This window comes from Magallana gigas, chromosome 5, assembly GCF_963853765.1.
Source record: "Magallana gigas chromosome 5, xbMagGiga1.1, whole genome shotgun sequence".
Classification (NCBI taxonomy): domain Eukaryota; kingdom Metazoa; phylum Mollusca; class Bivalvia; order Ostreida; family Ostreidae; genus Magallana; species Magallana gigas.
This window is the reverse complement of record NC_088857.1, coordinates 50497377-50513866: the sequence shown is the minus strand read 5'-3', so window position 1 is coordinate 50513866 and position 16490 is coordinate 50497377. Positions and strand designations below refer to the sequence as shown.

The window sequence follows — 16490 nt, the reverse complement described above, 5'->3', positions numbered from 1 at the left end:
CCCTCTATTTAATTGTCTGCATTAAGATTACATGTAGGATATGTAAATGTACATTTGACTTTGAAATAACATCTGCTATGATAATTACTTTTGAAATGAACAAGAAACAACCTATTTCTACCTTTCTAAGGTATATATGCATAAAAAAGTAGAAAAACATGTCAAATTTGAACATTGTTCATTGAAATCAACTCAGACTGTCTCCAGCTACCTGGGTGTGTTTGAATTTAATTCTAATTTAAGGCAGATGTCTAACTTGTAGGTTGTAACTTACTGTTTTAGCATGGTTAGAAGAAGACTAGAAATCAGGATAGATTAGATATTCACTAAATATGATTGTTAGCTTACTTTTTTCATGAAAACAAGAAATCACAAGCAGGACAGCTGTCTATTTGTTAATTAAAATGGTACAAATCATACAATAAACAAATAAAGATCAAATTTTAGAATCATTGATGATTGTTTTCAAATATGTGTGAGAAATGACTCAAGGAAATTGCCACAGGTTTCATAAAATTAGGTAAAACATTTCATACCATGACTTTTTATGAAAATCAAAAGATTGGGGGGTGGGGGGTATACATGTAAGGGTATTTCTAAGTGATGTGAAGCTTTTATCATGATTATATCATGTAGGCATATGTTGTATTGAATAAGGTTTCTTTTTAAAGGTGGTTGAACAAAAGTTGACCTCTAAAAGGTCAGGTAAAGATGTTTTACTATGGAGAACCCGGCCCTGTAAATTTGTGTTTACTAAAGGAAATTGGAAATGGTGGGTTCACTTAAATGGCCATATTTTTATTAAACCTCAATGGAATTGGCAATATGTGGTTTTCTTTTTCTCAGAATTGCATTAGCTTTCTTATTCTAAGACAAACCGTCTTTTCATAAAAATGTTAGTGTACTAAGTTAAAGATACAAGGAACAGTTTCGGATAAAGTACCGTCAATATTTTTGTAAAATTGAGAGTGACTGTACTTGAAGGTTTATCATTGTTGCGTAGATTCATGAAATGAATTTTAATGATTATCAATAGTTAGAGGGATGTCTCTTGTTGGAATTGGTAAGCAATATTAAGGCCCCTAATTTTAAGTACATGAGAAGCAGAAATAAATTGTGAAACTTGCGGCTATGACAGATATGTTGACTTTACAGTGAAATCGAAGGTTACAAACGGGAGGTTATATAACATGAAATGTAGGTGGATGGGATATTATATGCCTATTTAGTATTTACTGGGTATGAGGACAATAGCAAGTTTATTGTCCCCCAAGACAGCAACTATTTAATGAGGCAAAGCCAAGGGAAATAGTTGCTGTGGAGTGGGACAATAAACTTGCTATTGTCCCAATAGTCAGTTAATTGGTATTTCATTATACAGAAGAAAACTTTATTTGTCAGCGATGCAGAATTTCTTGATGATAAACAAATTAGAGTTAAATCAAACTTTGTATTTAATGCGGCGATCTTATTAGGTCAGAGGTGTTCCGAGTTTAAGGTGATATGGGACACTTCCATGTTGTGACGTATTGTTTATCGAAATAAACAATAAAATAAAGTACATGTAGTTTCTTTTCAAAAATGGTCACCTAACTCCTTAGCACAGTGGGTTAGAGGGTTTACTAGGAACCTGTAAGTCATGAGTTCGAATCCCGCTGGGGTTTTTACAATTTTTACCTTTTCAAATATTTTTAAAAGCTATTTTTTGGTTAAATATTGTAAAATTTGAAAATTCTAAACCGGTGAAAAGTTTTCAATTATATAGTACTTTAATCCACATTAATATCGACAGATGTCCCATACCACCTTAAAAAGGAGGGAAATCAAATTCTGCTGATGAATGGTTTTGATGACTATTCACCATGGGCAGATAGCATGGATACTATTTTAAATTAGATAAAAAGGCATGTTTATGTGGGCGCCTTTTAGTGATCAATTTGTCCGTCTGTCCATCCGAGATGGCTTGACAGGAGCATAGCTTCTCTCCCCTTGGCCCAATCTGGCTCATACCTCATCCACAGGGTTCCTTTGGTTGAAGGATGTGCAGTGACCTTGAACCATGTTTTTAGGTATAAGGTTAAGGTCATAGCAGAATTATATATATAAAATCCTTGTCTGGGGCATATATTTTTTCCCTTTGGTCCAATCTGGACTCACAGAGTGTCTCTATGGTTAAACGATGTGCAGTGACCTTGCATGAAATTTCTAGGTAACGGGTGAAGATCATATCGGATCATGCAAAAATCCTTTTTTGAGAGCATATATAATTTCTACTAACCCCTATTTGGCTCAGACTTCACATAAGCAGAGCTTTTGAGTAAAGGGTGAAAGGGTGTGTAGTGACCTTGAACCTATTTTCAGTGAAAAGAAACTGTGAGGGTCATACCAGAATTATATTTTTAAAAATCCTTGTCCGGAGTATATCTTCTCTCCCTTTGCTCCATTCAGCCTCATACTTCACCCACATGATGCCTTTGTTCAAAATATATGCAATGACCTCGAATGATATTTGTAGATGAAGAGTCAAGGTCATATCAGATCACACAAATATCCATATTTTAAGAGCATAGATATACTCTCCTTTTAGCCCCTATTTGGCTAATATTTTACCTTTACAGAGTTTATTGGTTAATGGCGTGCAGTGACCTTGAACCAAGTCTGTCAATGTGAAGGTCATAGCAGATCTTTTTAAAATTAGTTTTAAATAGTAGATTATTTTCCAAATATGCTTAATCTTGGTCAGATTGAACAAAAATGCATGTATGTTAGGGGGAATGAAATTGAATTAAAAGTTCTATGCCAGCTGGAAAAATTTCAAGTTATAGGTCAAGGTCAAAGCAGAATTCTCTGAAATAACATAAGCGGGGCCCTTTGAAATGTTCACCATTTCAATGTTGTCTGGTTCATAGTAATTTTACATAGAAAATATTCACAGAAGAACAGTTAAGTTAACTTTACATCGATAAGTTTCTGACAATTAATGACGCAACGAGCACACAGTACGAAAGGTCAACCTTTTGAAAAGCAGTGAAGAGGAAGAGTTGCTCAGAATTGTTTTAAACAAAATTGATTTTTTACATAAATTTTAATTTTGCATTCTGGGTTAAGAAAAAAGATGTTAGTTCAAGGTAAAGTAAACTTGTACCTAAAATGAAGTCAAAGGACTATGTGCGGTTTTATGCATTTTTTGCCCCCAAAATCAAAGTTTTAAAAAGAGCTTTAAAAATTAGGTGAAAGATATTTAAAACCATATTGGAAATAAAGGTGTAAAAGGTTATCACCACAGTGACGTCATAATGTAGAAATGACGTCATGAAGATTGCATTATTTTGATAAATTGATGTTTTGTAGCAAAATATGGGTGTTTTCCGATGGTTTTTCGACTCGGAAACATCGAGCGCAGGCTTGCTCAAGTACAATTTTTTAGTATAATGTGTATATCTATCTGACGAAAAATATATGTTAAAATCGCACTTGAGCAGACCTGCTCTCTATACTTCCGAATGCAAAATATAGAGCAAAAATGAGAATATTTTCATTTGTTTGCAAATTTGCGGGAATTAGGTCATTTAGGTGACGTCATAGATAAACAGCAAACGAGCAATGATGACTAAAATCAAGATTAAAGTTATAGGCATCCTCTATAAAATGATTTGTGAAGATTTTATTTTTATACAATACTATTTGAAAATTGGTTAAAATCGGGGGCAGATATTTGAGCAAACCGCACATAGTCCTTTGTTAAGTCGTACTTAAACACATTGTTTTTTTTGTTAAGTCGTTCTTGAAATGGTTAAGGGTTTTTGGTTAAGTCGTACTTAAAAACATTCGGATCATGTGAAGTTGTACCAAGAATCATTCGAATTTTTTTTATCTTTTTGTACTTAGGTTTCTTTGTTACTAGATTAAGAACTCTGCTTCTTAGACGTACTTCTAGCGTTGCTTTCGACATTAGCGGAAAACCCACTCGTTGCTATGCAACGAGCTTTGCTCTAGTTATTATTATTATTCTTTTTCTTTTCTTCTGACTCCTTTTTTGCCTCATAACTCAAAAGGTTTTTAACCGATTTCGATGAAATTTTCAGAGATTGTTGCAAGTTAGCGTCCCTCAAGGATGTAAAAGTTTTAAAGAGAACGTCACCTCCGTTTTGACGTGACGTCATTTTTAAAAATTCCAAAAAGTCATTTTGTCCCGGACTTTTCTCAAAAACGCTTGAAGATAGAGGCTTGAAATTTTCAATGGTTATGATTTGGTCGATTTACCTCTGTAATAAGGCTGGAAATGAAAATCTGTCACTTCCGGTCGAAACCGGAAGTGAAACAAATTTTTCGAAAAAATGAATTTTCTGATCAAATCAAAAATGAATATGTGTTTTGTAGAGCTTATCAAGCTGAATCCAACACTGAAAGCCGTTTTAAAATCGGACGATGCATTACAGAGATATCGGGGTTTAAAAATTGATTTTTCCGGAAATTTTGATTCCGCGTCCTTGGTTTAAAAAATAGCGTAATGTTCAAAGTAAAGTTAACTCGTACCAAAAATTATTGCTAAGTCGTACTTGAACACATTCGGATTTTTTTTGTTAAGTCGTTCTTGAAATCAAAAAGATTTTTGTTAATTCGTACATAAAATCATTCGGATTTTGTTAAGTCGTACCAAGAATAATTCGATTTTTTTCATCTTTTTATTTTAGTTACTCTTATATTGGTTTAAGAGCTCTGCTTCTTACAGGAACTTCCAGCTTTACTTCCGAATTAACGGAAGACCCACTCGTTGCTTTGCAACGAGCTTTGCTCTAGTTTTTTTTAAAAAACGGTTAATCATAATATTATTTGCATAAAATCATTTTAATTGATCTACTAAATAAAAAACAAGGTTAATGTTTTATGACTTATTGTAGTGTTACTGTGACGAATAGTGTACTGCTAGTGATTTTTACAAATATAGCGTAAAAGAATAGAAGATAGTTTCTATATATTTAAACGAAAAAAATAAGTCTCTCTCTCCTTCTCTCTCTCTCTCTTCTTCTCTCTCAGAAATATCTAACTTTTTTTGTTTTCATTTTCTTTTATATTTTACAGATATTAAACAGCAGTATAATGGTTACATTGTTTATTGGACTTCTTTTTATAAAAGGTATTTAAACAAGATTCAATACCATAAAAGATACAAACTCAATTAAATGTGTTCGTTTGATTGGTTATCTTTTAGACAATGTTAAAATATTCGCTAAAATAGTGCTTCAATCTAACTTAATTAAAATACTCGTTAAAATTATGATCTCAACTGCTTTATAAAGAAATTTCATTACGAAAGATTTTTTAATTAAATTTATCTAATTAAATATCATTTTATGAAAGGTAAAGATGGTCATGCCAATGAGATTTTCCTAAGTTGAAATATGATAAAGAGGTAGATTCTTCGAATACCAATAATTGAAGAACGAAATTCAAGTACACACACTTTTGAGTATTGGAGTAACATTAAAAATGATTAATTGTAGTTTGCTTCTCACTAACTAACTACTAAGAATCTTAGTATATATAAGTCTCATGGACATATGGTAATAGGAACTGTATATGTATTTGCTCATTTAAATTAGTTTAATTTTTCAGGAATCTCTTCTCTGACTATCACAACACCACCTGAAATAAACGTCTCCCTTGTATCAAACTCATCCATTGTGTTGAACTGTACATTTGAGCTTGACGTCAATGAACGCGTCAGAAATGTGTACTGGGGAAAGAAACTTCACGGCACTGATTACAATAAGTTGGCAGAATTTGCTTATAAGATTGCCATTTATAATAAAGAACATGGGTTGAGTTTGGAAAACCGATCCAATATTCATAGTTTCAGTGATACCTCTCAAAGCGCCATACTGAACATCACTGATGCAAGATGTGAAGATGTCGGACAATATCAATGTGAAGTAGAATTCTCGGTAGGTTCAATAGGAAAAACAGACCAGAAATACACAGATGTGTACTTACAAGGTATACATTTTTAAATATCTTGAATATCGTCCATCCGGTGTTTATCATTATTAATTCTGAAATAAAGTTTCCTCTACGAGGGTTGTTAGATAAGTTTGCGGACAAAGTAATTTACGGAAATGTTATTGTGTACATTGTAGGATGACGTATGTTTTATTCAATGACTATCAATTGAAAATAAGTATTCCAAAAAATCATATCTTCTCAATATTTTTTTAAAAACACAGCAATTTTTACTTTGTATGAATTGGATTTACGGAGCACCATTTTATATTTCCACGACGTCAGGCTCCGGGGCCATAAAAGTTAGACGAGCTCACTTTTGATCTCAGTCTCACTTTTACAAAAAGAATATATTTCGGAAAAACTTTTATGGCCCCGGGCCATGGTGACGTCAAACAACTAAGAGGCAAACATATCACTCATTTTCAAAGTAAACACCTTACACATCTTTTAGGTCCACACACTTTAACGACATTTAAACAATTCACAAAATGCACCTTTATACCATTTTTTGACAAGATTTTGTATAACGTCTATTGTGGGATATCGTTGACCATTTAGATCCGAAATCTCTATCCAAAGTTCCAATAAAGCAAAATCCATAAGGTGCAAGATCCGGGTTGCATGTGTGTAGGGGTGCTAAAAATATATGTTCTTCCATCTTTAAACCACTGATTCCAACTGTAAACCTTTGTTCTATTAGAATAGACACATGTGGGCCATCCAACTCCAGTATCATCTAAAAACCGTTTTGTCTCCATCAGAGGTTTTCCTCCCTACACACAGCATTTAATGATGGCCCGGTGCTCCAAGGTGTCCACTGACGTTAATATTTTTGACTCAATATTCAAGTGTTGTCCATATTTACGAAAGCCGAGAAGGATCATTCGAGATTCGAGATTCGAAATACGAGATTCGAAATACGAGATTCGAGATTCGAAATTCGACATTCAATATCTAAATTAACCAATCAAATCATGGATCTGAAACCTGTATCCTAGCAACATCAAACTGTTCTAAATAAAGATCATTCGTACATGCTCTTTCCTACAAATAAATGTCTTAATAGCTCTTATATAATGGTTATAAAGTGGTTAAATTAACATTGATGAATTAACCCCACACAGTATAAACAATTAAATTAGAAATAACACTGTTGGCTTTGCGAATCTAAGTGGTTTTGTTTGCCCTGTATGTATTTCCCCCCGAACAATTTTAACCCGAAGTGTATTCGCCCCAACTGTGTAAAAATCGGCTCGCGAAGAAAGATCTGTTTAATCTAAATATTTTAGCTATGAAACGAAACTAAAAAAAATAATCGACATGTCAAAATATAGGTTATGATAAAGTTTTAAACCATAGAAGATATAATGATTTACAACCTCAAAGACAAAAATCCAGATAAGAATAGTGTATTGTAGGGTATGGCAATGCCATTGTCGATATGAGAGAGAGAGAGAGAGAGACAGACAGACAGACAGACATACAGACAGACACAGAGAGAGTTTTTTAGTGTCAAATTCAGTTTGATTTAGAATTTGAAATTGATTTGATTTGTTACAAGCATATATAGACAATAATTAAGCCTCTAAAACGAGAAAAGAGAGGAGGTAGCTAGGGTAGGGCAGACCAACTAGCAAGCTTTAATTTTAACGGTGTTAGCGCACCTGTGATTTACATCGACTCTCTCTCTCTCTCTCTCTCTCTCTCTCTCTCTCTCTCTCTCTCTCTCTCTCTCTCTCTCTCTCTCTCTCATCACCTAGCATTTCCTTTTTCGTGAGGGGGCTGGGGGTATTTGTGATGTCTTACATTAGCTAGCGAAAATGATTTAAAAAAACATGAAATTTTCTTTAAATTGTGTACGGATGTTGTACGCCGATAATCTGTTTTCAGTATATACATTTCAAGAGGGGGGGGGGGGGGGGGGGCGGCGGCTATATAGTCCTAATTAATTTGTCAGTTATTCTGTCCCCACTTTGTTTTCTCTTCGTTTTCCAGGTTTTTTTTATTTGGCTCGGCAAATTAATATAAAACTTTCTGTGTAGCTCCATAACGATGCACTGTAGATAAATTATGAGTAGTTTTACTTTTGATAAACAGGTACATATCCGTACTTGATTTTTAATTTGACTCTTATAATCGGATTTAATATTCCAATAATTATAGGGTAGGAAAGAGTAGACGGAACTTTTTTGCGCATATCCTACTGTACCATTCATTCAACACAGGTATTAGCACTCATCGAGTTCGACTTGCTTTCCTTTTCTTTCATCCACTGGATTTAAAGCTATTAATTTTGAAAATATTTTGAATTTATAGCCTGATTATATATAAATTAGAGCTGCGCTGGTGCATATATTTACCCGAATGGACCAAAATATAACCAAATGAATCTAAAAATTTTGACAAAATTAGTTTTAAACGTACGACTCTTTTTTTCAATTCTATTCGGGTATGTCCTTTAGAAAAATCTTGAACCACACACATTTTAGCAAATAAAACGACAATTGTTTCATTTTTTTATGGGGAGGGAGGTGGTGCCGGTAAAGGACATGTATTGCTTGTGGCAGTTGTGCTATACTCTCATTTGTTATAATAGGTAATACTACATATTGATATAAAATGAAAGTTTCCAATTACACTGTACATAGCTTCTATCACGCATTTTGACCCGTGCGATAGTTTAAAACAATTTTCAAAGCACTTAATGTAATTCAACCGATCGTTTTTGAAATTTGATTTTCTGGATCCCCGCCTGATACGTCCGCCTTCTTGTATATTAGAATTACATGTACGTTGACCATATGTACACATTAACTTAATCGGCTATGATATGGGGCGATAACATTTTTTATCAATGTTTTTGCAGGATATGTAACAAATAACAGCCTATTTGTGGGTTTTTGCACTGATTATTTGAGATAATTTGCCGCCATCTTTTATGCATTCCACACACCACTCAGTTTCTTTATTTGGTGTTCTGTGTGTATGGCGACAAATTGGTAAATTTGCACCACTCACCCCTTGATTACATTTTATCTGGCTAAGTGTAATGTAGTAGTATATTAAATACACACATCTTTGTTTGCAGTGCTTATTTACATCTTTAGAGATTTACTTACAAAAAAAGTAAACATTCGTATGACTTATATGTAATTATTGTCAATTTTGGTGCGGGGGGGGGGGGGGGGGTTAGGGGGGTAGGAAACTACAGAGAATCTTAACTTGGCTGTGAAACATATGCTTTTATTATTTCTTGTTGATATATCAATGAATGAATTATAACAAAATATATGTACAACAATTAATTTTGAAATATTCATGCACAATCAAATAAAGGGTTTTACTGTTCTCTGCACAAGAAATCGGCAATGTGAACAAATTGGCACCCTATCATCCCTACCTTTAATTGTAGAGAGTAGATATCCTTCTATATTGAAAACAATTCCAAAAGTAAGACTCATAATAAGTTGTTTACTGAGGAAAAGGAAAAAAAATTGTATTTATTAATAATTCCGTATGATGTGATAATATCTCAATGATTTGTTTATAATCATAGTACTAGTGTATCACTGTATGCATACATAAAAACGATAAGTAATGCTTATATTTATTACTGAAACAGGACAGATTATTTATATTTAGATTATTTAGATACATGTACTAATCTTCATGCGGGGATCTAGAAAGGAGGGGGTCAGGGGATCTGGACCCCCTCCTCGGGAAAATTGGAGCTTATTAAATTTACATAGTAAAATATTTTGAAATTGGCCTAGGACCCCCTACAGAAAAAATTAGCTACGCTTATGAAGTTCTCTACCATAACCGCATTTTTACACAAAAGGGGTGAATAAACCCGGGTTTTAAACTATTACTGGTGGTGAAATACCTTAGGGTTCAAACGCATCAGGTGCAAATGCACCAGGGCAAACAAAATCACTTAGATCCGCGAAGCACACTGCATTATTACTAGTCTATTTAGATATTCTGTCTAAAAGTAAATACAAATAATTATTTAGTTAGGTAGGGAGAAGTGAACATAGCATTTATTTGTATATAAGAGCATGTACGTATGATTTTTATTTAGAACAGTTTGATGTCGCTAGGATACATATTTTCAGATCCTTGATTTGATTGGTTAATTTAGATATTGAATCTCGAATTTCGAATCTCGAATCTCGTATTTCGAATCTCGTATTTCGAATCTCGAATCTCGAATGATCCTTCTCGGCTTTCGTACATATTTGACGATAAAACATTCAAAAATTCTTCAATTCAATTGAAACTTTCACAAACTGACCTTCGTAATTAATTGCATGAAACGTCATATGACATATCATGCATGTTTATGCACTTAAACGGTACTCTTTTTTGGTAAGAAATTTAAAAAAATGCGTACAAAAACAGAAACATAAAAAACTGACATGCTCCGTGAAGCATATATTATCATGATGATTAAGCTGTATATTTTTATGGTGCATTTAACAAAACTAAATCTTTACACATTTCTTAGTAAGTACGCCAAGTTTAAATATGAAAAGTTTCGCTGGTATCATGCGAATAGTATGCTCACAATCGCACTTGTCCGCGAAATTTTGTTAAAAGCGGTACAAAAGTTATTTAATTTTTTATGCAGTACTGTACAAGAGCAGAGAAAATCAGAAATAAAATTAATAACTACAAAAAAATTTCAAGAATAACTATAGGTGGAAATTTACACTTTCTAAAACGCAAAATCGATAATGATTTCTTATTTTTTCATTTTTAACAATTCGCTTATCAATATTACAAATGTAGCCTTAAATCGACGACAAAATGTACAAAATAAGAACATAATCTAGAACAGGGCGTGGACGTAAACAACGCAGTTTTGTACAATATTTTTTATCTAATTAAATAGCACGTTCAAACTTAAAATAAATATAAGTATTTATGAAGAAATGTAAAATTATTACTTTCATCAAGCAGTTTTTGAATTGAAGTAATCCTGGATTAAAATGGATAATTAAGGCTCCGCTCTACTGGGGCCCTATAGTGAGCAGACTGTCCGTCCGTCTGTCCGTCCGTAATCGCTTGTCCGTAGCATAACTTCTCTCCCCTTTGTCCAATCTGGCTCATACTTCACACACAGATTGCCTTTGAGTAAAGGATGTGCAGTGACCTTGAAACATGTTTCTATGTCTAAGGTTAGGGTCATAGCAAAATTATAGATAAAATCCTTGTCCGGGGCATAACTTTTCTCCCATTGGTCCAATCTAGCTGATGCTTCACAAGATCATGTCGATCCATGCAAAAATCTTTTTTTCAGAACTTACTTTCCACTTAGCCCTATTTGGCTCATACTTCACATAAACAGAGCTTATGAATAACGGATGTGTAGTGACCTTATACCAATTTTCAAGGTCAAATGTAAAGGCCATAGCAAAATTATACGAAAAATCCTTGTCCGGATTTTTAGTAATTATTAACTTAAGGCAGTGTTTTAATATATCCTTTGAAAAGGAATAATTATTCATAATTTAACGTGAATTTGTTTGCATTTAGCTTCTATTGTGCAAAACTAGAGAGCAAAACAAACGTAAATAACACAATAGGCAATTAAAAAAATTTATACATGTATAGTATGTTTCGCATTTGATTAACTATACGATTTCCTTGTCTTTTTAAATCATTCAAAGTTGATGCACTTTAAGTGAATAAATATTGTTTATGATTTAAAGCAAATGCAGAGAGACCAACAACATTCTCAGTTCACCCCAATAACAGCCTGGAGGAACATGAAATTCTCAATATTGCGTGTGTAGCAGTTGTCGGAAGTCCTCACGGATCGCTGGCAATATGGGAACAAAATGTCTCATCAAATACTTCGACACTTCTGAAAAACACATCAAAAGTATATATTGATACTGACCACTGTATATCTGTTGCAAATCTTACCATGACATATAAAGTCAGCCGACATAACAATGGAGCCAAGTTCATGTGTTCATCAAGAAATAAATTCACTAAAGAACCAGCCCCAGCCGCAGAGTTTGGTCCTATAGAAGTTCTCTGTAAGTCCCGAAGCATTAATCTTCCATGGTCCGTCTTATTAAGTAATCATTAAACCTAAAACAAATGGTATAAAGGTGTTTTGAGTTTTTTTACACTTTAAGGTGTAGCTAGTTGAAATGAATTACAGAATTCCAGCTTAAAGGAAAATAATTAATTGAATACTCTTCGAAATTTCTGGATGTCTATCAAAAGATTTTTTTGAGTTTTTGCATGAAAAGAAAAAACAGATACATGTAGTTATTTGAAAAGAATAGAGAATTTTAGCTGATAAGAAAACAAAAAACCTATTGCATACTGCTTGAAATTAAGCTCTATTGAAAGAGAAGTATGAGTATTGGTATAATGATTGAAGCAAGGTCTTTAATTATCTTTACAACATTTTTCAAATTCACTGATTGAAGAAATCGACAGTTTTCAATCAAACAGTAAAGTGAATCTCATATGCTTGTATTATCATAACCTATTCGTCCTTTCTTATTCAAGCGTAAGTTCATCTACCTTAAACTTTGCACGTCTTTTAAGTTAGTCCATCCATAACTATCATATTTCATATCTAATAAAGTGCAATATTGATCAGTAAAATCTTAACGGGATTTTAAGGTGTTTATCAAATTATAAAGATTTGAAATTAAATGAAAAATTGAATCTTAACAAATTTATCATACGTTGAAGTTAACGTTGAAGTATGAAGTCGGGGAGAATGCATTTTTGAATATATTTTTTAGTACAAGTAATTTTCTCATATTTCCCTTGGTAAAAGTTGCAAAAGCTTTCCATTTCTTAGAATATGCTACAATAATTCATAATTTACCATACATATTTTCAGAAAATGATTTTCTTTTAATTTTTCCAAAGGGCAGACAACTTTATTAAAAAGTTTTAAATGCAAAAGGTTCATTTAATTGAATACATACATACCCCCGAGTTGGGTTTAAATCAGCCTCATAATAACTTTAAAATGTATTTGATGTCGTAAAGATTAAACAAAATTGTTAAAATCGCTTTAGTTATGGATGGTCTACCTTAAATAACGCATGAGGTAGTTTATACATTTTTTTGTGTTCTGAAAAGAGTAGAAGCATGGACATATGTAACATAAATCGGAGCAAATGCTAAAATCTTTATTTATTTTTTGACAGATGGTCCATCAAATACAAGAATTAATTCTTTCGATTTAAACGCACAACTATTCATTAAAGACTCTGTAATTCTTGAATGTATTTCTGACGGCAACCCGAATCCGATATATGCATGGAAATTTAATCACTCAAGTATTGGAAACAATTCAAAGTTCAACATTTCTACAGATAAATCCAAGTTATCATTCACCGTTACGAACATCTCCAACAGTGGTTTATACCAGTGTGTGGCATTTAATTACATCAAAGGGAATATGTTTCACAGCTCATCCAATGTCACCATAACTGTCCAAGGACGACACGAAGAGGAGTATCCGATGGAATTAGTAAAAACGTGTTTGGAAAACCCTTGTTTATTTATACAAAACTGTATTATGAGAAATGGAAGCGCATTTTGTTCCATAAATATTTGGGCTGTAGTTGCAATTGTATTTATTTCCCTTGCATTGATTTTGGGCACCACAACTATGAGTTTGATTTTTGCAAGAAGAACGCAGAAGAAAAACACTGTTAGTAGTACAGAGGAAGTGGACATGGGGTAAGTAAATAAGCTATGAGGACAATAGCTAGTTTTTGTCCCCAGTGAAAGGAACCATTTCAGTATCCCGATAATACTTCCATATTGAAAGATTGGCCGTCCGCATGTATGCCTGTTAGTAAATGCAGCTCTCGCCCAGCTAGACGGGTGAGGGTCATAGTAGAATGTATGGGCAGTGGTTTATGACGAGAGACAGACACCAGCTTGCTAAAAGAACTTAATATGCTTTGCTTGCTTGCTCTCTCTCTCTCTCTCTTTCTCTCTCTCTCTCTCTCTGTCTCTCTCTCTCTCTCTCTCTCTCTCTCTCTCTCTCTTATTAATAATAAAAACAAATCCAGAGTTGGTTTTTACGATCTGCAAACAAGCAGGTAAAAGAATTACTGTCCACTTTTTATAAAAGCGACTTCTTTCAAGCCTGTTTTGTTTAAATGAAGAAATGTTGATTTGACACCGTAAAACTGCTTTGAATCCTAAATTACTACAGTCATTTCATGCATATCTTTTACAATTTTATGCTATGCTATAATATGCTATTCAAATGATATGGTATGAGACTTTATTTCAATGCTATGAGATTTGTATGCTATGATATGAGAAATTGAAATGAAAGTCTTAATAATATTGTGTGCTATGCTTTGCTATGCTATGTTATACTATGAGATTTGAAAAAAAAACTCCTTATACAGGGGAGTAGTTCGAAACATTTGAAAGTAAAATGATTAGAAGCTAAAATTTATCACTTATCTGCAATATGAACATTCATTCTTTTTAATAAAAGCATTAAAACCGAGTTGAAAGCATGCTGTATGCTATGCTATGATATGATATGACGAATGATAATCTCTGAGATTGTTTGCTATGGTATATGTATGAGATTCCAATGTTATGATATGAGATTTCAATGCAATGCTATGTTGTCTATTGTAAAAGATATGCTTATACTGACTGTACATGTAAAAGTTCATTGAACATATGGGGAAATTATGTCTAATTTTAAAATAAGATATAATCTTAAAGGATTTTCATATTTTATATTAAACAGAGGTTATCTTTCCCCTGTGGGACATGCGGATCGATCAAACTATGCATCTCTTGGTCAGGAAACTGTCCATGAATACTCTACGATGCGGAACAGGGACTTGTTTAGCCATGGATCAAACTATGAAGTTCTTGGACAAAATACTGTGCATGTGTACTCTACGATGCAGAACACAGATCTAATTTAAAGGAAATCGATCGGTTTATCCATTTTTAACTCAATAAAGTTCATTAATAAAAATTCTTACAAGATGGGATGCACGTCGACATGCATAAGATAGTTACACCACTCAGTGTATTCTTTGCAAGTTTTAAAACGCATATTAAGAATATTTTCTTCTTTACAGGAGACATTATTTTTAAGAACAATTATAACTCTTTCGGGAAAAAGGAATCATTCTTTAAGTATTATGAGGTGATAATTTCGGTCGGGGTCAAATCCAATAAAGCTCGAAGGGCTTAATGATAGATTTGACCACGCTCCGACCGAAATTATCACCTCATAATATTTAAAGAATATTTCCTTGTTACCAGTATTTATATTATTTTCCAATTTCTATACTTTAAAAACAACATTTTTAAAATCACTTTTTTTCATGAAGCACATGCTATGTATTATTTCGTGGCGCAGCAAATACCGTGTCTTGGTTATGCTGTAAGACACGCCCATTTTGTGTCACTCATATTTTATAAAGTTAATGGGTTTCAGGGTTCAAAATTGATTTGTAATGTTATCAGAGACAATGACAGCTGAAAATGTAAATAGTACTCGATGTAGAAAATATATTACATCGTTCCCCTTACAAAATTTTATACGTTCCACTGACATTAGATTGTAGGTAAAGATTCATTATCATGAACTGTAACACAAATAATTTTGATGAAATGTCAGTTCAATTCACTGTTGTGATTACTGTCAAAAAACAACAGAAAATATTGAAGATCTAACTTATGACTTTGTTTAAGAAATATGGTCAAAATTGTGTACGATTTTGTAATTTGATATTATGTGGAAATAGGTGATTTTAGGTTTGTTTTTAAAAAAATAACTGTAAGGTACAATTTTTAAACAACATTATATCTTATGTTGCATATAGAATTGATAAATTTCAAATGTTATGTAGATTTGAAATGAAAATAAGACTTTTCAAAGTCTTAGAGAGTAATTAAAGATTTATTTAATAGGATATATGAATTACATTACAATGTACATAAAATCATTGAAATATACAACAAAACTTAAAAGCTTAGGAAATATATTGTGATTACTGTTATATACCCTTGACCTTAGGGTCTGCCTATGCGTATATGTGCTACAATCGGAGACCACGTGATGCACTGTATGTAAATGTATTTGTCTACCGGGTTAGCCAGGGTATTACAAGTGCGTTTACGCATATCTCAATCTATTGCTTACGTCGCCTTATTTTAACTTATAGATGTACTTAATAAAGATATATAACAGTTTTTGCTAGTTTTTTTTCACCAGTATTCTTTGGCCTATATATTACACACAAACATGAAAAATCAACTTTTTGATTATTAGAAAAATAATTAGAAAAAGAGACCAAATATATTCATATGCAGCATTAATATAAAAATTAAAGAATTACACCGTATCGCGGAGTGAGGTTAACACAGCGGCTAATACGGGTAACACGCGCAGGGTTTGGCTAGTAGTTCGACATCAGATGTAGTATTTGGCTGCGCATCTATATCTA

The 16490-nt window shown here is 33.0% G+C and overlaps 1 protein-coding gene across 1 annotated transcript; it reads left to right on the top strand.

Annotated features, from left to right (window-relative positions):
* The first annotated feature begins 5055 nt into the window (after positions 1-5055).
* LOC117684920 (nectin-4) lies at positions 5056-14972 on the top strand. The gene is made up of 5 exons (XM_034458962.2): positions 5056-5137; positions 5617-5997; positions 11721-12053; positions 13194-13731; positions 14774-14972. Exons 1-5 carry the CDS (start codon positions 5101-5103, stop codon positions 14955-14957), a joined length of 1473 nt encoding a protein of 490 aa, XP_034314853.1. The 5' UTR covers positions 5056-5100; the 3' UTR covers positions 14958-14972.
* The last annotated feature ends 1518 nt before the right edge of the window (positions 14973-16490 follow it).